At 34.3% G+C, this 18,129-nt stretch overlaps 1 protein-coding gene across 1 annotated transcript in view; it reads left to right on the top strand.

Annotated features, from left to right (window-relative positions):
• Scn7a (sodium channel, voltage gated, type VII alpha subunit) overlaps positions 1-17,770 on the top strand; it is a 68,023-nt gene extending 50,253 nt beyond the window's left edge. The window contains exons 16-25 of the mRNA XM_013027307.1: positions 845-950; positions 2,084-2,238; positions 5,095-5,268; positions 8,400-8,507; positions 9,673-9,951; positions 10,931-10,984; positions 11,742-11,879; positions 13,257-13,361; positions 13,801-14,071; positions 15,996-17,770. Of these exons, the coding sequence (XP_012882761.1) occupies positions 845-950; positions 2,084-2,238; positions 5,095-5,268; positions 8,400-8,507; positions 9,673-9,951; positions 10,931-10,984; positions 11,742-11,879; positions 13,257-13,361; positions 13,801-14,071; positions 15,996-17,062 (2,457 nt within the window). The 3' untranslated portion in view covers positions 17,063-17,770. The remainder of the gene's footprint in view (positions 1-844; positions 951-2,083; positions 2,239-5,094; positions 5,269-8,399; positions 8,508-9,672; positions 9,952-10,930; positions 10,985-11,741; positions 11,880-13,256; positions 13,362-13,800; positions 14,072-15,995) is intronic.
• Positions 17,771-18,129: the final 359 nt, after the last annotated feature.

Here is an 18,129-nt window from a genome sequence, read left to right as displayed (position 1 = left end):
AAGAAGAAGAAGAAAAGAAGAAGAAGAAGAAGAGGGAGGGGGAGGGGGAGGAGAAGAAGAAGAAAGTTCATTGCTAGATCCAGGCACTCACTATATAGCTTGTGTTACTTTCATAAGACTCTCATGGTCCCATTCCTTCTCCCTTTCTTCCATTTCACTTCATCATGGTTTTCTATCCAACTCATCAATGATGAGAAATGCAAGAAGGTCTGCTACATTGTTATCTTCTTATTTTTATAATGAAGGAATCATTTGTTTTTATGCTGTTCATCTGGTTGAATTAGTATATACAGAACCCTTTTGGTCCCCTTAAGAAAACTGGAGGGACTGGGAAGGTGGCTCAGTGGTAAAGTGTTTGCCTTGCATGTCTGAGGCCCTGGGTTTGATTCCTCAGCACCACACAAGCAAAAAAGAAAAAAGCTGGAAGTGGCACTGTAGCTCAAGCGGTAGAGGGCTAGCCTTGAGCTGAATTGCTGAGGGACAGAGCCCAGGCCCAGAGTTCAGGCCCTACGCCCAGATCACCCCCCACCCCCCAAAAAAACTGGAATAAAATTTCCTTCATAAGTTAGAGGTTGCATATAAATACTGATGAGCAAAACATTACTAGCTAAATGTTAAATTTAACCTGTTATTCTACCTTAAATTAAGTCTTTTTAAAAAAAAATTGAAGTTTCAATGTATGCCAATACCTTTTGATACCAATCGTAAAAGTGTCATGAGGCTTTTCTTAAACTGGATCACATTTGCTCTGTAAATAATTTTTGTTCTCAAAATGGAATAAGTCATAACTATACTGAACAAATCAAACTTTAATATAATTATTTGTGGGACTATATGTTTTTAGAAAATAAAGCAATCAAGCTCATCAGAATGCAGTACAGTTGATATTGCTATCTCTGAAGAAGAAGAAATCATCTATGGACATGAAAAGCCAAGGCATCTTAAAAGTGGTAAGAAAAAATTTCTGAGGAAAATTTTAGTGTGATTAGACTGTTTCTTGACCCAAATAATGCTTTTTTGTTTGTTTTCAGTCTTAAAGAGTTCCTTAAATTTTTAAGGAGTGCAGCCATATTAATCTGTGGGAATATATACATACACCACCTATATTTCCATAGGCACAAATAGATGCCAAGATAAAAGTCAACATTAAGGAAAAAAGTTCACTGACTTAGCTTACAATGATAACAATCCAATGGATAGTCAATTCAGAAAAGTACTATTGAGCAGTATATATCAGTGGAATATCAGCAAATAATGTTGATCACAAGGCACATTTTATGCTACAAATAATACAGACTAAAATATACAAATTTGTTTATCTAAATTTATACTGATAATAATGTAACTGCAAATTTAAATATAGCATAATCTAAGCATAATAAAAATATAGAAAGTATATCTAAATCATCAGTGGAATATATATACATGTGTCTATAATTTAATATAATTATAACTTAATGCATACATAATATAAATTATATATTAAATATTACATTATAGATACATATATATTACATTATAGATACATATATTGAGTGAAATAGTCTTCATCTTTTGAATTAAAGACAATATTCTACTTATTACAAAAAGTACTGTAACTTTCATAATAAAACAAATTATAATGGTGATATTATAAATTTCACATGAATACAAATATACAATATACAGCTCCACTTATCTAACACACTTGATATATAACTTTTAATCTCTTATGGGTTATAACTTAAGCTTATTTCCTGGCAAAATTAACAATTCACTATAGGTTTGGTCATTTGAAAGCAACGGGGAGTCATCAAAATGGTCACTGCTAAGTATCAAATTTCTACCTTTAGAATAAGACTATTGTCACCCAGGTAAACCCAAGGACCTATATCATTTAAGACAAAGCAAGAAATGATCACTCATGATAATAATGATAATAACTGGGCACAGAGCAAAAATCTAAAATAAAATATTTTTCCACTTTTAACTTCCCTTTCTTAGAGTCTGCAAATAGTTGCTGAAGCATGCAGTCTAACATTTAAGATGTTTATTTTTCTTGAGTTTTCTAGATATTTGTCCTTAACCATTTCATCCTTCACAGGTTATAGACGGGGATCCTCAATTGGTCAGATCAGTAAACAATCTAGGAGAGGAAAGATTTGGCAGAATATAAGGAAGACCTGCTGCAAGATTGTAGAAAACATTTGGTTTAAGGGTTTCATTGGCCTTGTCACTCTGCTCAGCACTGGTGCTCTGGTAAGTGAGAAGTCAAGGTAAACTCAGTTCATTAAGAAAGTCACCTTGCCAGGCTACATTCCCCAGAATGTTTTATATCACACCAGATTTAATATTCTATAACTTTATTTCAGTAACTGTGTTACAGTTTCTGTATGGATCATTCAGTGTTAAAATTTATTATTAAATTTAAGCATCAAAATTGCATAGATAATATAGTTTTAAATATATATGAGCCTGGTGCTGGTGGCTCACACCTGTAATCCTAGCTACTCAGGAAGTTGAGATCTGAGGATCATGATTCATAACCATCCCAGGCAGAGAAGTCCCAGTGAGACTGTTATCTCTAATTAACACTCTGAAATTAGAAGTGTCTCTGTGTTTTAAAGAAGTAGAGTGCTAGCCTTGAGCAAAAGGAGCTCAGAAACAAGGCCCTGAATTCAACCTACAGCTGACCAAAAAACAGTATGAATTCGAATGGCAAAAAGGAATAAAAATAGACATTTAAATCTTCTGATTTCAATTGTTGTATTCATTAAGCAAATTAATAATTTGAACATTTAAACTAACCTATTGATTGGTGCTCAATAAGGAAAGAGAAGTATCTCATGACTTTTTAAAAGCTTTGGAATTGCAAAGTATTTAGTCTTCAATCCAAAATTATTAAGTAGGGGAAACTATACTGTATGTATAGGTACATGTATCAATTTTATATACAAGGTTATTCTCAGAAATATTTTTGGTAATAACCAAATTTGAGTAGAGAATGTGTTCATAATAGCTAAGATATGCTATGATAAAAATCTACAAAAGCAACTATTACTCAAACATAAGATCTGGATAGATAGGTAGATAGATACTATAATATTACATTATTTTATAACATGCTAAAAGAATGTTCAATATTTTTGCCAATATTTTAAAGCTTATGGCATATTCTCTTTTATGTAAGAAAGTAAGAAATTTAGAGTATTAGTGAATTGGTTTGTATTTGATATGAACAGACAAGTCATTGCTGGGAAGCAGACTTAATACTGGACTTTGAACTCAGGGCCTGGGAGCTGTCTCTGTGCTTGCTCAAGGCTAGCACTCTACAACTTGGGCCATAGCTGTACTTCTGGCTTTTTTTTTTCCTTTTTTCTTTTATTATTTTTTTTTTTGGTGATAGTTAATTGGAGGTAAGCGTCTCACAGACTTTGCTGCTTGGGCTGCCTTCAGAACTTAATCCTTAGAACACAGGCTCCAGAGTTGATAGGATCACAGGCATGAGCCCCCCAGCATTGGGCTGTATATATTTGTAAAGTATATTATCAATTAGTATTTATCACACATACTATATACTGCATTTATTGGGATACTCAGGATTACTGAGGTTCACAGAGTGAATGAAGCTGTCACTTAGATTGATAGAACATTGCCTGAGTTCCAGAATTACACAGTTTTGGCATTTAATTGTAACTGGAATTGTGTTGTGACCCCACACAGTAACTCCCCATCACCACATGAAAAGCCAGTACGCGAACTTCAACTGCTATAAATTAATATTCCCAGTTTTTTAACTTTATAATAATAGATTCAGCCCTTATATACTTGTTTATCTTTTCATTTTCTCATTTGTTTGCAATATCCACTTCTTCATGATAATCATGGCCAGTCAGTCCTGCTGTTGTGTGTTGTCACTTTGTCACTTTTGACTTCTTTCAATACAGTAGCACGTAAAGGAAAGAGTGACAAAGTGACAACAGCCTCAAGTTTAGTGAAGACATAGCATGCCCCCCTAATGCCTTATTCCTGAATATTCTGTCCAAAATTGGCTCTCTGGACACTTTGCTTTTAGTTTCACACAACTGCTTTCAGACATCTGACTTCAAGATTTGTAAGCATATATATGTGGATGGTTGTCAGACACTCACTGTGATAATCTGTTACAGAATCCACGGGGAAGTGAAAAAAGAAAAAAAAACACCCTTCCACACACTGAGGCTCCACACCCAGGCAACCTCTCTCACTTCCTTCAGTTCATCTTATCACATCCTACATACGTACCAGGTGCTCTGTCTGGCAAGCACCCTTTTTCTTCTTTAGCATTACCAGAAATTCTCTAACTTCTTTATGAAGAGTTCTGACTGTTAATCCATCAGTGGTCAGGAAATGAAGTCAAAGCAAATCTTAAAGAGGTCCTTGCTAGGGTACTTCCCACACTGAGTGGGTTTTCCAGATCCTCAAGCAAAACTTGATTAAGTCTGATATGAAAGGAAGGTTTCTGGGCTCCAAAATACATGATATACTTCCACTCTGAGTAAGGAGATTTCTGATTTTTCTCTCTCTCTACGTTAGTTAGCCATCAGTTGAATTGTGTCCCTCTTACTGTCTCTTTGGTGTTCCCATGTGCTAGAGGCAATTCTTCATAGAGAGTTTCAGTTATATTAGGAGATGAACTCATAGTTGCTGTGGAATGGTAGCTATTGGTGAACAACTCTACCCACAATCAACTACAATATTCAATATGTACCTGAAAAGTATATGGTATCTGATGTGTTAGGTACAATTATGTCATCTTATAGCTATATAAGATGCCATATCTTGTTCAATACAGTGAAGAACATTTTGTCTCCTTTATTAGTGATTTAAAAAATATATGCAACTATCCCACAATACCAAATTTTTCTAAATTCCTTTTTAATTTCATTAAAATTTTTTCATTACTAATTATTTGTGGACACAGATTTGTAATTATGATATTGGTTGCTTTATTATTATAAAAGATTTTTCCTTTAGTTTTGTATCTGGTTTTGTTGGAAGTAGAATGTCACTCCTTTTAGTGTCAGAGCTTTCAGAAATTATATTTATGCTAATCCTTAACTTTTTTACCCACAGGCTTTTGAGGATATCTATATTGATCAGCGAAAGACTATTAAAATCTTATTAGAATATGCTGACATGATCTTCACCTACATCTTCATTCTGGAAATGCTTCTAAAATGGATAGCATATGGTTTTAAAGCATATTTCTCCAATAGCTGGTACAAGCTGGATTTCATGGTTGTTCTTGTACGTATTTTGAAGAAAGAATTTGAAGGGTGATTCACTTTCATTTTCCTCTTGCCCTCTTATTTAATTAGAGCTCCTTTTTCCATCTCTGTGTACTTTCATACCTATACTCCATTATTCTGTATCTGTAGTTTAATATTCATCCATATCTTGTCATTTTAAATCTTAAAAATACACTCAATATTATACTGCTCATTATTGTAATTACTCACCTACCAACCCTATGGTAACAGAAAAGCTTGTGACACAATATCATGAAAATATAAGCATGCTGACATTTATTAGTTCTATTTTTAAACAGTATATCCATAACTATTTATTGAAAATTTCACCAGCACCCACACTATTGAATTGTTCATTTGACTCACTGCCATTCATTTTACTTTGGCATTCTTGTTTCTGCTACATTTTTTTTTAATTTCCCAAGTACCAACAGGAGTGATGATTGTAGGATTGTCTTATATGTACTTCCCTTCTTGGAGCTGTATCCTAAACCTTCACGCTCGGTCAAACCAAAGCAACGATCTTTATAATTAAAGACATACAAGGCTATATGACCTGAGCCTAGGCACCGCTTCTCCTCGTCCTTCCTGTCACGCCAGTTAATACACTAACTACCAACAATTCTGAAGTTCCTAAACTAGTCAACACTACTTCCATTTTAGTATCTGAACTCATTCTTCCAAAGAAATTTTGTTGTTTATATCATGGCTGAAATGAAACTACTCAAGTTAGATCTTCTTTCATTAGGTAATCAAAACTACAAACCACTTCAGTACTCTGATATTTTTTATCTTCATAACCCATTTAATATGTGATTTATTCCTTTGTTTTGGTTACTGTTTTTCTTCCCCTATGGAAAGACAATTTCTATCAGCAGAGAATTTTTTCTCAGTTTTCTTCCTTCCTTTATTCTATGTGTAGAGAAATTCATATCATATTATTGGTGATAATAATGTTTGTTGAATGAATAAATGGCTGTCTAGTCTATAATGATGAAAGGTTTTCAATCTACAGTTGATGAGTTGTAAGAGCTAACTTCATTCTTCTGAATTATTCTTGCAAATTAAGCTTCTACTCATGCCAACCATAGTATAGCTAAAAAATCCTTTCATAGTCACTATTTTTGTAGATTTTATGCTTATATGAATGATCCCCATGCTTCAAAGAAATGTTCATGACCATATTCCTAGTATAGAAAAAAAGACAAACAACCGAGTGAAGTTATATATGCCTACAATCCAAGCTACTTGGTAGGTGGAGAATGGGAGAATTATTATTTGAGGATAACTCGGCAAAAATGGTTGGGGTATGACTCAAATGAAAGGAAGCTTGAGGTCATGAGTGCAAACCCAATTATTACCAATAGAAAGGAAAGAAAAAGAAAAGCAGAAAAAGTGCATTCATGTACATTGACTTGAAAATAGCAAAACATGGTGATAGAATACAGTGAAAATCAGAGCTCCATCAACCTTGCCTCAATCTTCACATTTATTAATCCTTAATAATTTCATGTAGCTATATTTACTTTAAAGTTTACCTCACTGTAGAGTTATAATTTTATAATTTATATATTTTTTAGTAGTACTGAACTTTGAACTTCAGGACCTTTCACTTGCTAGGAAGACATTAAGCCACCAAGGCTATGCCCTCAATCCTTTTAGGTTTTTTTTTTTTTAACCAGCCTCATATTTTTCCCCAGCTGAACCACAACATTATTTATCCCAGCATAGCTGGGATGACAAGAGTGTTTGTCAGTGCTCACCACTTTCCACTGGTTGATCTAGGATGTGGACTTACAACCTTGATTCTCCTGATCTCAGTCTCCAGAGTAACTAGAATTACAGACATTTTTATTACAATTTTTATTTTTGAATAAATGATATGCATAGCCTTCTCTAAATAAAATAATATTGTGTATAATGTCTTGACTATGCATGTATACAAATAAATATTTCAAACTGTTTTAATGAATATATGCATATCATTATGGTAATGAAAATAATCATAAAATTTATTCTTAATTGATTTTAACCTAGGATAAGATTGGGGGGGAGGGAGGAGGCTGGGAAGGGATGTGAAGGGTAAACCAAAGGAGGAGGCTGCAATGCTTGGTAAGAAATGTACGCATTATCCTGCCCATGTAATTGTAACCCCTCTGTACAGTATGTTCACAAATAAAAAATAAATAAATAAATTAAAAAAAATATTTATGCTTGATCCTAAAGAGTATAACAAAGAGTGACATTGTTCAAAAAGGTATGTATGCTTTATTTGACTTATGTAACCATAATACCTCTGTACAGAGGGGTTTTATAATAATATATAAATTGTTATAATAACAATAAATTATTTTTTAAAGAATATAACATATATCGTCAGGTGTTGGTGGGCTCTTGCCTGTAATCCTAGATACTTGACAGCTAGTGATCTGATTATTGCAGTTCAAAGCCAGCCCAGGCATGAAAGTCTGTAAGATTCTTTTTTTTGGGGGGGGAGGGTCCGGTCGTGGGGCCTGAACTCTGGACCTGGGCGCTGTCCCTCAGCTCTTCAGCTCAAGGCTAGCACTCTACCACTTGAGCCATAGTGCCACTTCCGGCTTTTTTTTTCTGCTTATGTGGTGCTGAGGAATTGAACCCAGGGTCCCATGCATGCAAAGCAAGCGTTCTACCACTGAGCCACTTCTCAGCCCCTGTAAGATTCTTATCTCCAATTAACCAGCAAAAAAGCTGGAAGTGGAACTGTGGTTCAAGTAGTTGAGAATTAACCTTCAGCAAAAATGCTAAGGGACAGCACCTAAGCTTTGAGTTTGAGGCTGGGGACTAGTGTGAACACACATACATACACAACCACACTCTTTTCTCCCACACAAAGAACATGAAACACGTAAGTATATAGATCTTTTTTCAGTAACTTATGTTCTTTTCATCAAAAATATTTTTATATTTAAAGGATTTTAAGACAAGGTGATTTCTTAAAACATTGTTAAGCTATTATTAAAGTATTTTAAAACATTTCATAGATTTATTAGTAGGTTTTGACTATACTTTTTATAGGATACTTTTTATAGTTTTTAGATATTCTTTCAGTTCTTGGGATCATATTGACTCTTTTTAAAAATATCTACACAGGTGTTTTGTCTCAGCTTAATAGGCAAAACTCGGGATGACCTAAAACCACTCACTTCCATTAAGTTCCTTCGGGGCCTCAGAGTTCTGTCTCAATTTGAAAGAATGAAGGTAAGACAAAAGTTTCTGGACTGCTGTCTGGGTTTTATTGGGGATTGCACTAACTTTCTAAGAGCTAATAAATTGTATTACCTTCTCACTGGGACCTATAACCTCATTAATGCAACAAAATCCCATACTCTTCTGCATAAAATGAAGGGAACGAGTATGGAGTATGGTAGTTTTGCTTTGTATAATGAGGTTCTTATTGATCAAAAGATATGAGAACTAATAAAGATAAGGAAGTGAAACTAATTGTTAAAAGATAAAATCTCATTTAAAAATAGTATCTTTCTAACCCATAGACATACATCTGGGTTTAAGTTTCTCCAATAAAAAATAAAGGTGGAAAATGAAACTGCTAAGTTAAATAACTTTTTGAATTTTAAAATATTGTACACACTAGTCACTGAACAAACACAAGTTCGAATTTCAAAATAAAAATTGTATATCATACATTATTGTTAATATTTGTCCTTTCTGTCCCACTTCATTGTTTAAGCCTTCACTGACCAATGTGAAGAAAACTAGTAGATTCGACTACAGAAAATGGCCAATATTGAGTCAAGGGAGTGAAAACAATGACTATAGAGTGTTCTTAGTAGTCAAATTTGGGTAGCGGATTAATCTCCCAAACCTCCCAGTCTGGTGTGACTCATTGGTGGTGGAAGATACTTCAGTAAAAAGTTACAACTGACCACCATTCAGTGTTTGCTAAACCTTCCCTGCCTTCCATCATACTCTTGGCCTCTTATTCCTCATCTCACTCCTTCCCTAGGTCCCAGAAAGTAGGTCCTTAATAGTTAGCCACCCCTTCTCTCCCATTTTACATATTTTCTAGATAATCTCATACAAACACAACTTTGTTTATCTAGACCATTTCTGTTTCCAATACAGAAACTCTTTAGACATATGTTAAGTTACTGAAATTAAGTCTTATTAGTACTAGTTAGCTTTGTTGCCTCAAATAATTTGAAACTGTCAGAACGTTTAACATATATTTTCAATAAATTGGATTTCTATTTAGTTATTCCAATGCTTGCATGTTGGCTGCTCACTATAAACTTTTTTTGATTCTCTTCCACAGATTTCATTTATATTAAATAGTATTTTCTACTTCATCAGAAATTAAAATAATTTCACATTTCTTACCTAAGGTCCATGTTTTTAATAACAGGTAGTTGTCAGAGCATTGATAAAAACAACTTTACCCACCTTGAATGTGTTTCTGGTCTGCCTTATGATCTGGCTGGTTTTCAGTGTGATGGGAGTGAACTTATTTGCCGGCACATTCTATGCCTGCTTTGACCCAACAAGTGGAGAAAAATTTCCTATATTTGAGGTTATGAACAGGAGTCAATGTGAAAGCCTTGTCTTTAATGAAACCATGCCATGGGAAAATGCAAAACTGAATTTTGATAATGTTGGAAATGGCTTTCTGTCTCTATTTCAAATTGTAAGTATACTTTTACACCTTTTTTTAAAAAAGAAAGAATATGAATCATATGGTTTTCTGTATTGTAGACTGAATATACAGAATAAGATGTGGATCATTAATACATTTGGTTATAAAACATGTTGGCAATTATTAGTTAATAGAATGTCACAGAACATACTGTGTTAGGCTCCTTTAAAGAGACAAAAGGGAAATATGGTTCTCCTGTTGGCAGAAGGAAATAAGAGGAACCACTGCAAAGGAAATCACAAGTATTGATTAAAATTATTTTCCATATCAATAACTGATAATAAGATTGCAATTCTTTGGTCCAACTTCAGGTACTACTGTTTTTATTCTTTTTTTTAATTTTAATTTGTGTGCTGGTGCTATGGCTTAAACTCTGGCACTGACCCTGAGTTTCTTTGCTCAAGGATAGAGCTCTACCACTTGACCACAGTTCCACTTCTAGTTTTTGGGGCCAATTAATTAGAGACAAGACTCTCTCGAACTTTTCTGTCCAGGCTGGTTTTGAACCTCAATCATCAGATGTCAGACTCCTTAGTAATTACGTGTATAGGCAAGAGTCACTGGTGCCCAGCTTGCTTTTACTACTTCATGACTCAATATCTAGTAGACATGAAGGTATATACTATTTCATTTTTATTTATTCAGAGAAGCTGTCTCCCTCTATAGTGTGTGTGTATATATATATATATATATATATGTATATATAGCATACATATAGGCTATTTGAGAGGATGTACTTACTATTTACCTTTTCCTCTTCTAGTTTCTCTTTTTCTTGTTTTTTTTATTAAGGATAAACTAAAATAGTTACCAATTAAAATAATTACATACTTCAATTATACAGTATGTTGAAGTTTGGCAATCCATACTCTAAAGTCTTTCAGAATATTAACAGCAAATTTAGTTTTATTTTTTATTTACTATGAGATGGAGATTTTCATAAAAGTTAAATACATTTTGTTTATAACAGGCAACATTTAATGGCTGGATTGATATCATGAATTCAGCTGTTGACTCTACAAGTGTAAGTACAAAATCATCCTAAAGGTATTGTTAAATGCAAGAAGAGCCCTATTTTTGTGATTGAAGGACAGGATCCACTGTATATGTGTTTTCCATGAGCAATGACAACTTTCAGTAATGTGAACAATGACTGAAGACCAGTGGGTCTACTTGAAGATTACCACACTTGGTAGCAATAATTAAACCAATGAAACAAACTTTAATATGCTAATCAAGAAAGCAATGGGATTCTTTCACCAGGAGAAAACATTATTTCACATAGCATTGCTGTATTTCCTTATAACAAATTACTTTATAAAGCACACATTTAAAATGATAATAAATGAACAATTAAATAGTAAGTACAAAAATTAAAACTTAAAATATTTTTGAAATATATGTTGATAGAGTCACTTTCTTCTTAGGTATTGTACAAATTCTGGACATTTCTTCAGATTATGAGACCGAGCCACTGCCTACTGTGCTAAGAAGGCAGATAAATTCTGGACATTTCTGAATTACGAGTACAGATCTACCTGAAATGTCAGCAACACTTAAACACAATGTCTAATTGTATTTTAAATATTGAGGTTATGCCTAAATATTGTATATTTCAAATTTCCTAAAGAAAAGGGGAAAAAAGCATATCTAATGTTACTTGGAAAATGTGTTGAAACTGCTTAAAATTAAGCATTGAAGGTAGATAAATGTAAAAGTTAAATTGTACACTTTTGAAATAAATAATGCAATTGTTTTGCTTTTTTTTAACTCCATTTTAGGTAAATGTGCAACCTTTCTTTGAAAACAACCTCCATTTGTATTTATACTTTCTCCATTTCATTATCTTTGGATTATTTTTTCCCCTAAGTATGCTGATTGGTGCTATTGTTTCTAATTTTAACAAGCACAGAATAAAGATAAGTATAAATATTCTTTGCTCATAAATGCTAGGAAAAAATAAGACACATTTATAAAAAGTATTCTACTTTGGTTATTGGCTTTAGATTCGACTTACCTCTTTTAATTGAGACATTTCTAATAAAATGTATTCAAAATGTATCCTTACAAGTTTGAAATTTATAAACTACCTACATTTTAATGTTTTTCTAAATAATTATGTGTTGAAAATGACTAAGTGATATTATTATATAACTGCCATAAATATGTGAAGACACCAAAAGAAAAATCCTCTTTCTTTTGGTATATTTGAAAGGCCTCAGAATCATAGTCAGAATGGGGCAAATTTCTGAGTTATGTTGTTCCTGCTGCTAGCAGTAGAAAAAGTAATAAACCCCAGCTGACTACAGAACAGGAATGCTTGAGACAATGGTTGAGAGAGAATTAAACAACCACTGATATCATTCTGTACAGAAATTCTTTCTGGATTTCCACAAATGGAAAAGCCTTAAAAGGTCATTTAAGTCCACTCATATGCCCTGCTAAGTGACCTTCTTTCTATCATGTATAGAAAAGACAAGAGAACGAAAGAAAGAATAATTTTGAAGTTCCATTTACAATCATTCCATCAAACTGAAGCCATTTACTTAATCTTGCCCAACACTCCACATCTCCATGAACCAGGTGTTTGCAAAGAGCTGGGTTGATCAAGAGTTGTTTTTAGTGGATGCTGCCACTTCAACCAATGGGATAACACCCTAGAATTTATTTTTAGGCGTCATGGTGGTGAACCTTATCAGTAATAAGTGAACAGTTTCTGATTTATGACATTAATGACTTTGAATGCTTATATCATTCAGACATTATTCATTTTACATAGCTTGCTTGAGATACTGAAATTAGCAGTAGAAACACAAAGATACATCAGAAGGTTCTGTGAAGAACTACACACAATATATTTTTGGAATTTAGTATTCATAAAACAAAATAATATATTACTATATAAAGACAGTTGACTAATTCTATCTCCACTTGTTAAAAGGTGCAAATAAACTATCTGTTGAGTTAAATTCTTCTATAAAATGCTATCAAATCTCCTCCACTGATTCTTTTTTGTTTCTCTGTAACAAGAGAAAATCTTCAGAAAACTCAAAAGTAAATATAGGATTGATTTTGCATAGGAAAATACACAAAAAGATGATTTTTAAAAAATCACTCAGTACCATTGTATAACCCCTGTGATGCTTCATGAGGATTTTTGCATAGAAAGTCAAATGTGCTCAAGTATGATTTTTGCAGGAATTAGGTCAATAATTACCAATTTTTCCTAAAATTTGTACTAATGCAAACAATAATTTGGATAAACAATTTTAATAACCCTTTCTTTAATGTTTTACCAGGGAGGCACAAATATCTTCATAACAGCCAAACAGAAGAAACAGTACCGTGCACTCAAGAGGCTGATGTATGAAGATTCTGAAACCTCAGTTCCTCGCCCAAAAGTAAGAAAAATGTCTAGATGATTGATGAAGCTTCAAAACTATGGGGCAACAGTTTAAAAATAAGCACTTTTTGACAAAAGTTTGAATGGTTGTATGTGTATGGGCCCAGGACCTAACTCAGTGGTAGAGCATGTTCTAGCATGTGCTAGCATGTTCTACAACTTGGGTTTGATCTCCATCACCAAGACAGACAGATAGATAGATAGATAGATAGATAGATAGATAGATAGATAGATAGATAGATAGATAGATAGATAGATAGATAGATAGATAGATAGATAGATAGACTAGATAGATAGATAGATAGATAGATAGATAGATAGATAGATAGATAGATAGATAGATAGATAGATAGATAGATAGATAGATAGATAGATAGATCAGTGTTTGTCAATATCATGTTAGTAAAAATATGACAATTAGTTTTCTTTGCCTACAGAACAAGTTCCAAGGCTGTATTTTTGACTTTGTGACAAGTAGAGTCTTTAAAGTCATCAGTATGGTTCTGATCTGTCTGCAAGCACTAACACTCATGTTACAAAGTGATGAACAGAGTCTACAAATGGATGTCTTTTTCACCTGGACTGACCTGGTTTTTGTGATCCTATATAGTGTTGAGTGCATACTGAAACTCATCTCCTTCCATTGTTACTATTTCACCATTGTGTGGAACATTTTTGATTTTGTGGTGGTTGTTTTCTCCATGACAGGTAATATTTTGTTTGGTTTGTTTTTCATTTGTAGTAACATTAATTCAGTCAAATTAATGTAGTATTTCTAGAGGAAAAATAACTAAGGACTACTTGTCTCCCATTTTTAAATGCAAATATGTATACATGCTTGAAAAATATGAAATATTTTTAAAACGTGTTACTGAGCTCATAGCTTACACTTTATGTCAGAAACCACCAATAAATGGCTAATGATCCTTCTAGCATATAATATACGTTAAAGTTCGAGGACGACATGAGAAACACTTTATACCTTAGAATGACGTAATTAAGCTTACTCTGGGTGTTGTCCCTCAGCTTTTTCACTCAAAGATGGCACTATGTCATTTGAACCACAGCTCCACTTTTGTCTTTTGGATGGTTCATTGGAGAAACAAAAGAGTGTGTAATAATGCTGGATGAGAAATATACTCAATACCTTACTGACGTAACTGTAACCCCTCTGTATAGCATCTTTACAAGGAAATAAAATTTTTAAATATGTGAGTCCAGGGGCTGGGAAGGTGGCTCAGAGGAAGAACGCTTGCCTTGCATGCCTGAGGCCCTGGGTTCGATTCCTCAGCACTACATAAGCAAAAAGAAAAAAGCTGGAAGTGGCTCTGTGGCTCAAGTGATAGAGCACTAGCCTTGAGCTGAAGAGTTGAGGGACAGAGCCAAGGCCCAGAATTCAGGCCCCATGACTGGACCCCAAAAAAAAAAAATGTGAGTCCATGAGCTTTTCTGCCTGGGCTCGCTTTGATCCATAATCCTCAGATCTCAACCTCCTGAATTGTTGGGATTACAAGCATGAGCCACTAGCTCCCAGCTTTTTTTTATTTTTATGATAAAAATGATGAGAATGAATGGCATTATGTGGTTTCTGCTCTTTCTTTTTCATTGGGAAGAAAGGATAATACTTTTTTATTTTTTCCCCTGAGAAATATAAAAAAATGAGCTACTTGCACTTATCTAAGTGTGGCACGGGAAATCATGTCATCAGGTGCAATCAGATTTTAGATAAGAAAAAGTTGGAAATTTTAGTAGTGAGCTAGTTGAGAGATTTGTTTACTAATAAATGATAGATCCTCAATAGTCAAAGACATTAGAATACTGAGAAGAAATGAGAATTTCAGTAAGATTAGAAGACACCCTAAAGCACTTATGGGCCTAGGGTAAGAGACAGCACAAAGAAGCTCACCTTCCAGTAGCCCAGTTTAATAGAAATGATACTGATTAATGCTTCCTATTAGTTAACATGCCACTTCACATAGCCTCTGCACATGGCTCTCTTCTCCACCATTTTCTCAACCCCAACTATATCATCTCTAAGCTCTAAGGAAACACTCACATATTCTTATTTAATTAAAATGTAGTGCACCTGGGACTCAAAATATTGCTGGTAGAAAACAAATAAATTATAACCATGAATATCAGACATTTTTGTAATTTGTCAGGCTTTTCTATTATGCATTATATTTATTTTAACATCTGTCACCAGTTACTGAATTATAAAATTTTGCAGACTAGAAAAAAGTATCACTTATCTTTGAGCAGTTCCATGATGCCTTTATAAAGCATTGAATAAGGGTTGGATTGAACTACATGTTTTAATAACACTCAGGAAAACTGAAGATTATTGTTCTGGTTTACCAATTAGGTTATCTGTGATTTTTAGCAGTACTCAGTCTCTAATGTTCTAAAGATGATAGTACAGAGAATTATCTTTCAATTTTTCTATTTGCTCTGTTCATTGATAGAGTTAATATGTAGCCCCAAAGTTTCAATTTATCATTAAATAGAAGAGTTTTATAATATAAGAGAGATTCATAAAATATAGAAAAACCAATAAAGTGCAAAATAATGTATATCTCTCTACTACACTTCTGTGTGAGTGAGTTTATTATCTTCATCTTTTCCACATGAGGTTTACTGGTGCCTGTGACAATAGGATACTACCTTGTTCCTCCTTCCCTGGTGCAACTGATCCTTCTCTCTCGGATGGCCCACATCCTGCGTCGTGGGAAAGGACCAAAGGTGTTCCATGATCTGATGCTTCCTTTCGTGCTGTCTCTCCCAGCGTTGTTGAACATCGGTCTTCTCATCTTCCTGGTCATGTTCATCTATGCCATTTTTGGCATGTATAACTTTGCCTATGTCAAAAAAGAAGCCGGAATTAATGATGTGTCCAACTTTGAAACTTTTGGCAGCAGTATGCTCTGTCTTTTTCAAGTTACCATATTGGCAGGCTGGGATGGGATGCTTCAGGCCATTTTCAACAGTGAATGGTCTGACTGTGATCCTGACAAAATTAATCCTGGGACTCAAGTTAAAGGAGATTGTGGAAACCCTTCTGTTGGCATTTTCTATTTTGTCAGTTATATCCTCATAGCATGGCTGATCATTGTGAATATGTATATTGTTGTGATAATGGAATTTGTAACTATCATTTCTAAGAAAAAAGCCAGGACCTTGAGTGAAGATGACTTTAGGAAATTCTTTCAGGTATGGAAGAGATTTGATCCTGATAGGACCCAGTATATAGATTCTAGCAAGCTTTCAGATTTCGCAGCTGCTCTTGATCCTCCTCTTTTCATGGCAAAACCAAACAAGGGACAGCTTGTGGCTCTGGATCTTCCCATGGCTGTTGGAGACAGAATTCATTGCCTTGACATCCTCCTTGCTCTTACAAAAAGAGTTATGGGTAAAGATGAGAGGATGGAGAAAGTCCTTTCAGAGATAGAGTCTGGGTTTATGTCAGCCAACCCTTTTAAAATTACATATGAACCTATTACAACGACTCTGAAACGAAAACAAGAGGCAGTTTCAGCCACCATCATTCAGCGTGCCTATAAAAGTTACCGCTTGCGGCAAGGTGACAAAAATACATCAGATATTCAAATCGTTGATGATGACAGGGATGCTCAAGCTGCCAAAGAAGATGCCCATACTGAAAAAGCAAAGGAAAAGTCATGTAATCAAAGTCAGACATAATCCCACTTCTGACTTTTTGCTTTCTTCATTCATCCTCCAATGTATATACTTTGTTAAGAAACAAAAGCAAAAGTCAGAGAGAGAAGAAACAATAATCAGTGATTTACAATGTATCAATGTAAAGCTTGTATTCACAAACCTCCATTCCAAACTCTTTTTTTTTTATATTTTTCATTTAGTCGAACTAATCTTTAAGGAAAAAGAGAACATTGTTCCAGTTAGTGAAAGCATATTAAAGTTGCCTTTTGCCTAGGTAGTGTTTGCTCTAGCTGACTTGGCTGGAGGGTGACTATTCTGATGGTAAAGTTGAGCAGCTAAAGAGCCTTCCTTCTTTATGTCTAACTTAAAGGGCTTGAAGTCACCATTACCAAGGATTACAAATAGAGGAGCACTTTCTTATTGGTTTTAGGTTTTAAAGTTATAGTACAACAAAATAAACTCACAGTCCAACAAAGTTACATCAGAGAAACAAGTACTGGGAGTTGGGGAGATCCAGTAAAGCAGGGTATACAAATAATGAGAGGAAGGGAGTGACAATGCAGTCATAAAATTTAATGCATATCTACAAAATTAAGAAAAATAAGGGAAGTAGGAGGGTTGGAGGGATGGAAGAGAATGACAAAGTGGGTGACAGGGATCAAGATTTGTTGTGTTCATAAACTGCTTTATTGAACATTAACTCCTTTGTCTTTATCTTTAATCATTAAAAAAAAACCAAACAGGGCTGGGAAGGTGGCTCAGTGGTAGAGCATGCATGAGGCCCTGGGTTCGATTCCCCAGCACCACATAAGCAAAAAGAAAAAAAAGAGCCAGAAGTGGCGCTGTGGCTCAAGTGGTAGAGTGCTAGCCTTGAGCTGAAGAGCTGAGGGACAGCGCCTGGGCCCAGAGTTCAGGCCCCAAAACTGGACCCAAAAAAATAAAATAAAATAATATCTTTGAAAAATAAAAACCATACAGGGAAATGTCATTGGCCATTAAATCCTAAATTGGCCTAAACAAATGCTCAAGGTGAAGACAATTATGGAATTATGTCCTTCTTTAGAAAGTGCCTTTGAATTCAAACACAG

This window comes from Dipodomys ordii, unplaced genomic scaffold, assembly GCF_000151885.1.
Source record: "Dipodomys ordii isolate 6190 unplaced genomic scaffold, Dord_2.0 Scaffold5, whole genome shotgun sequence".
NCBI lineage: Eukaryota > Metazoa > Chordata > Mammalia > Rodentia > Heteromyidae > Dipodomys > Dipodomys ordii.
This window is presented reverse-complemented; position numbering and strand designations above follow the sequence as displayed.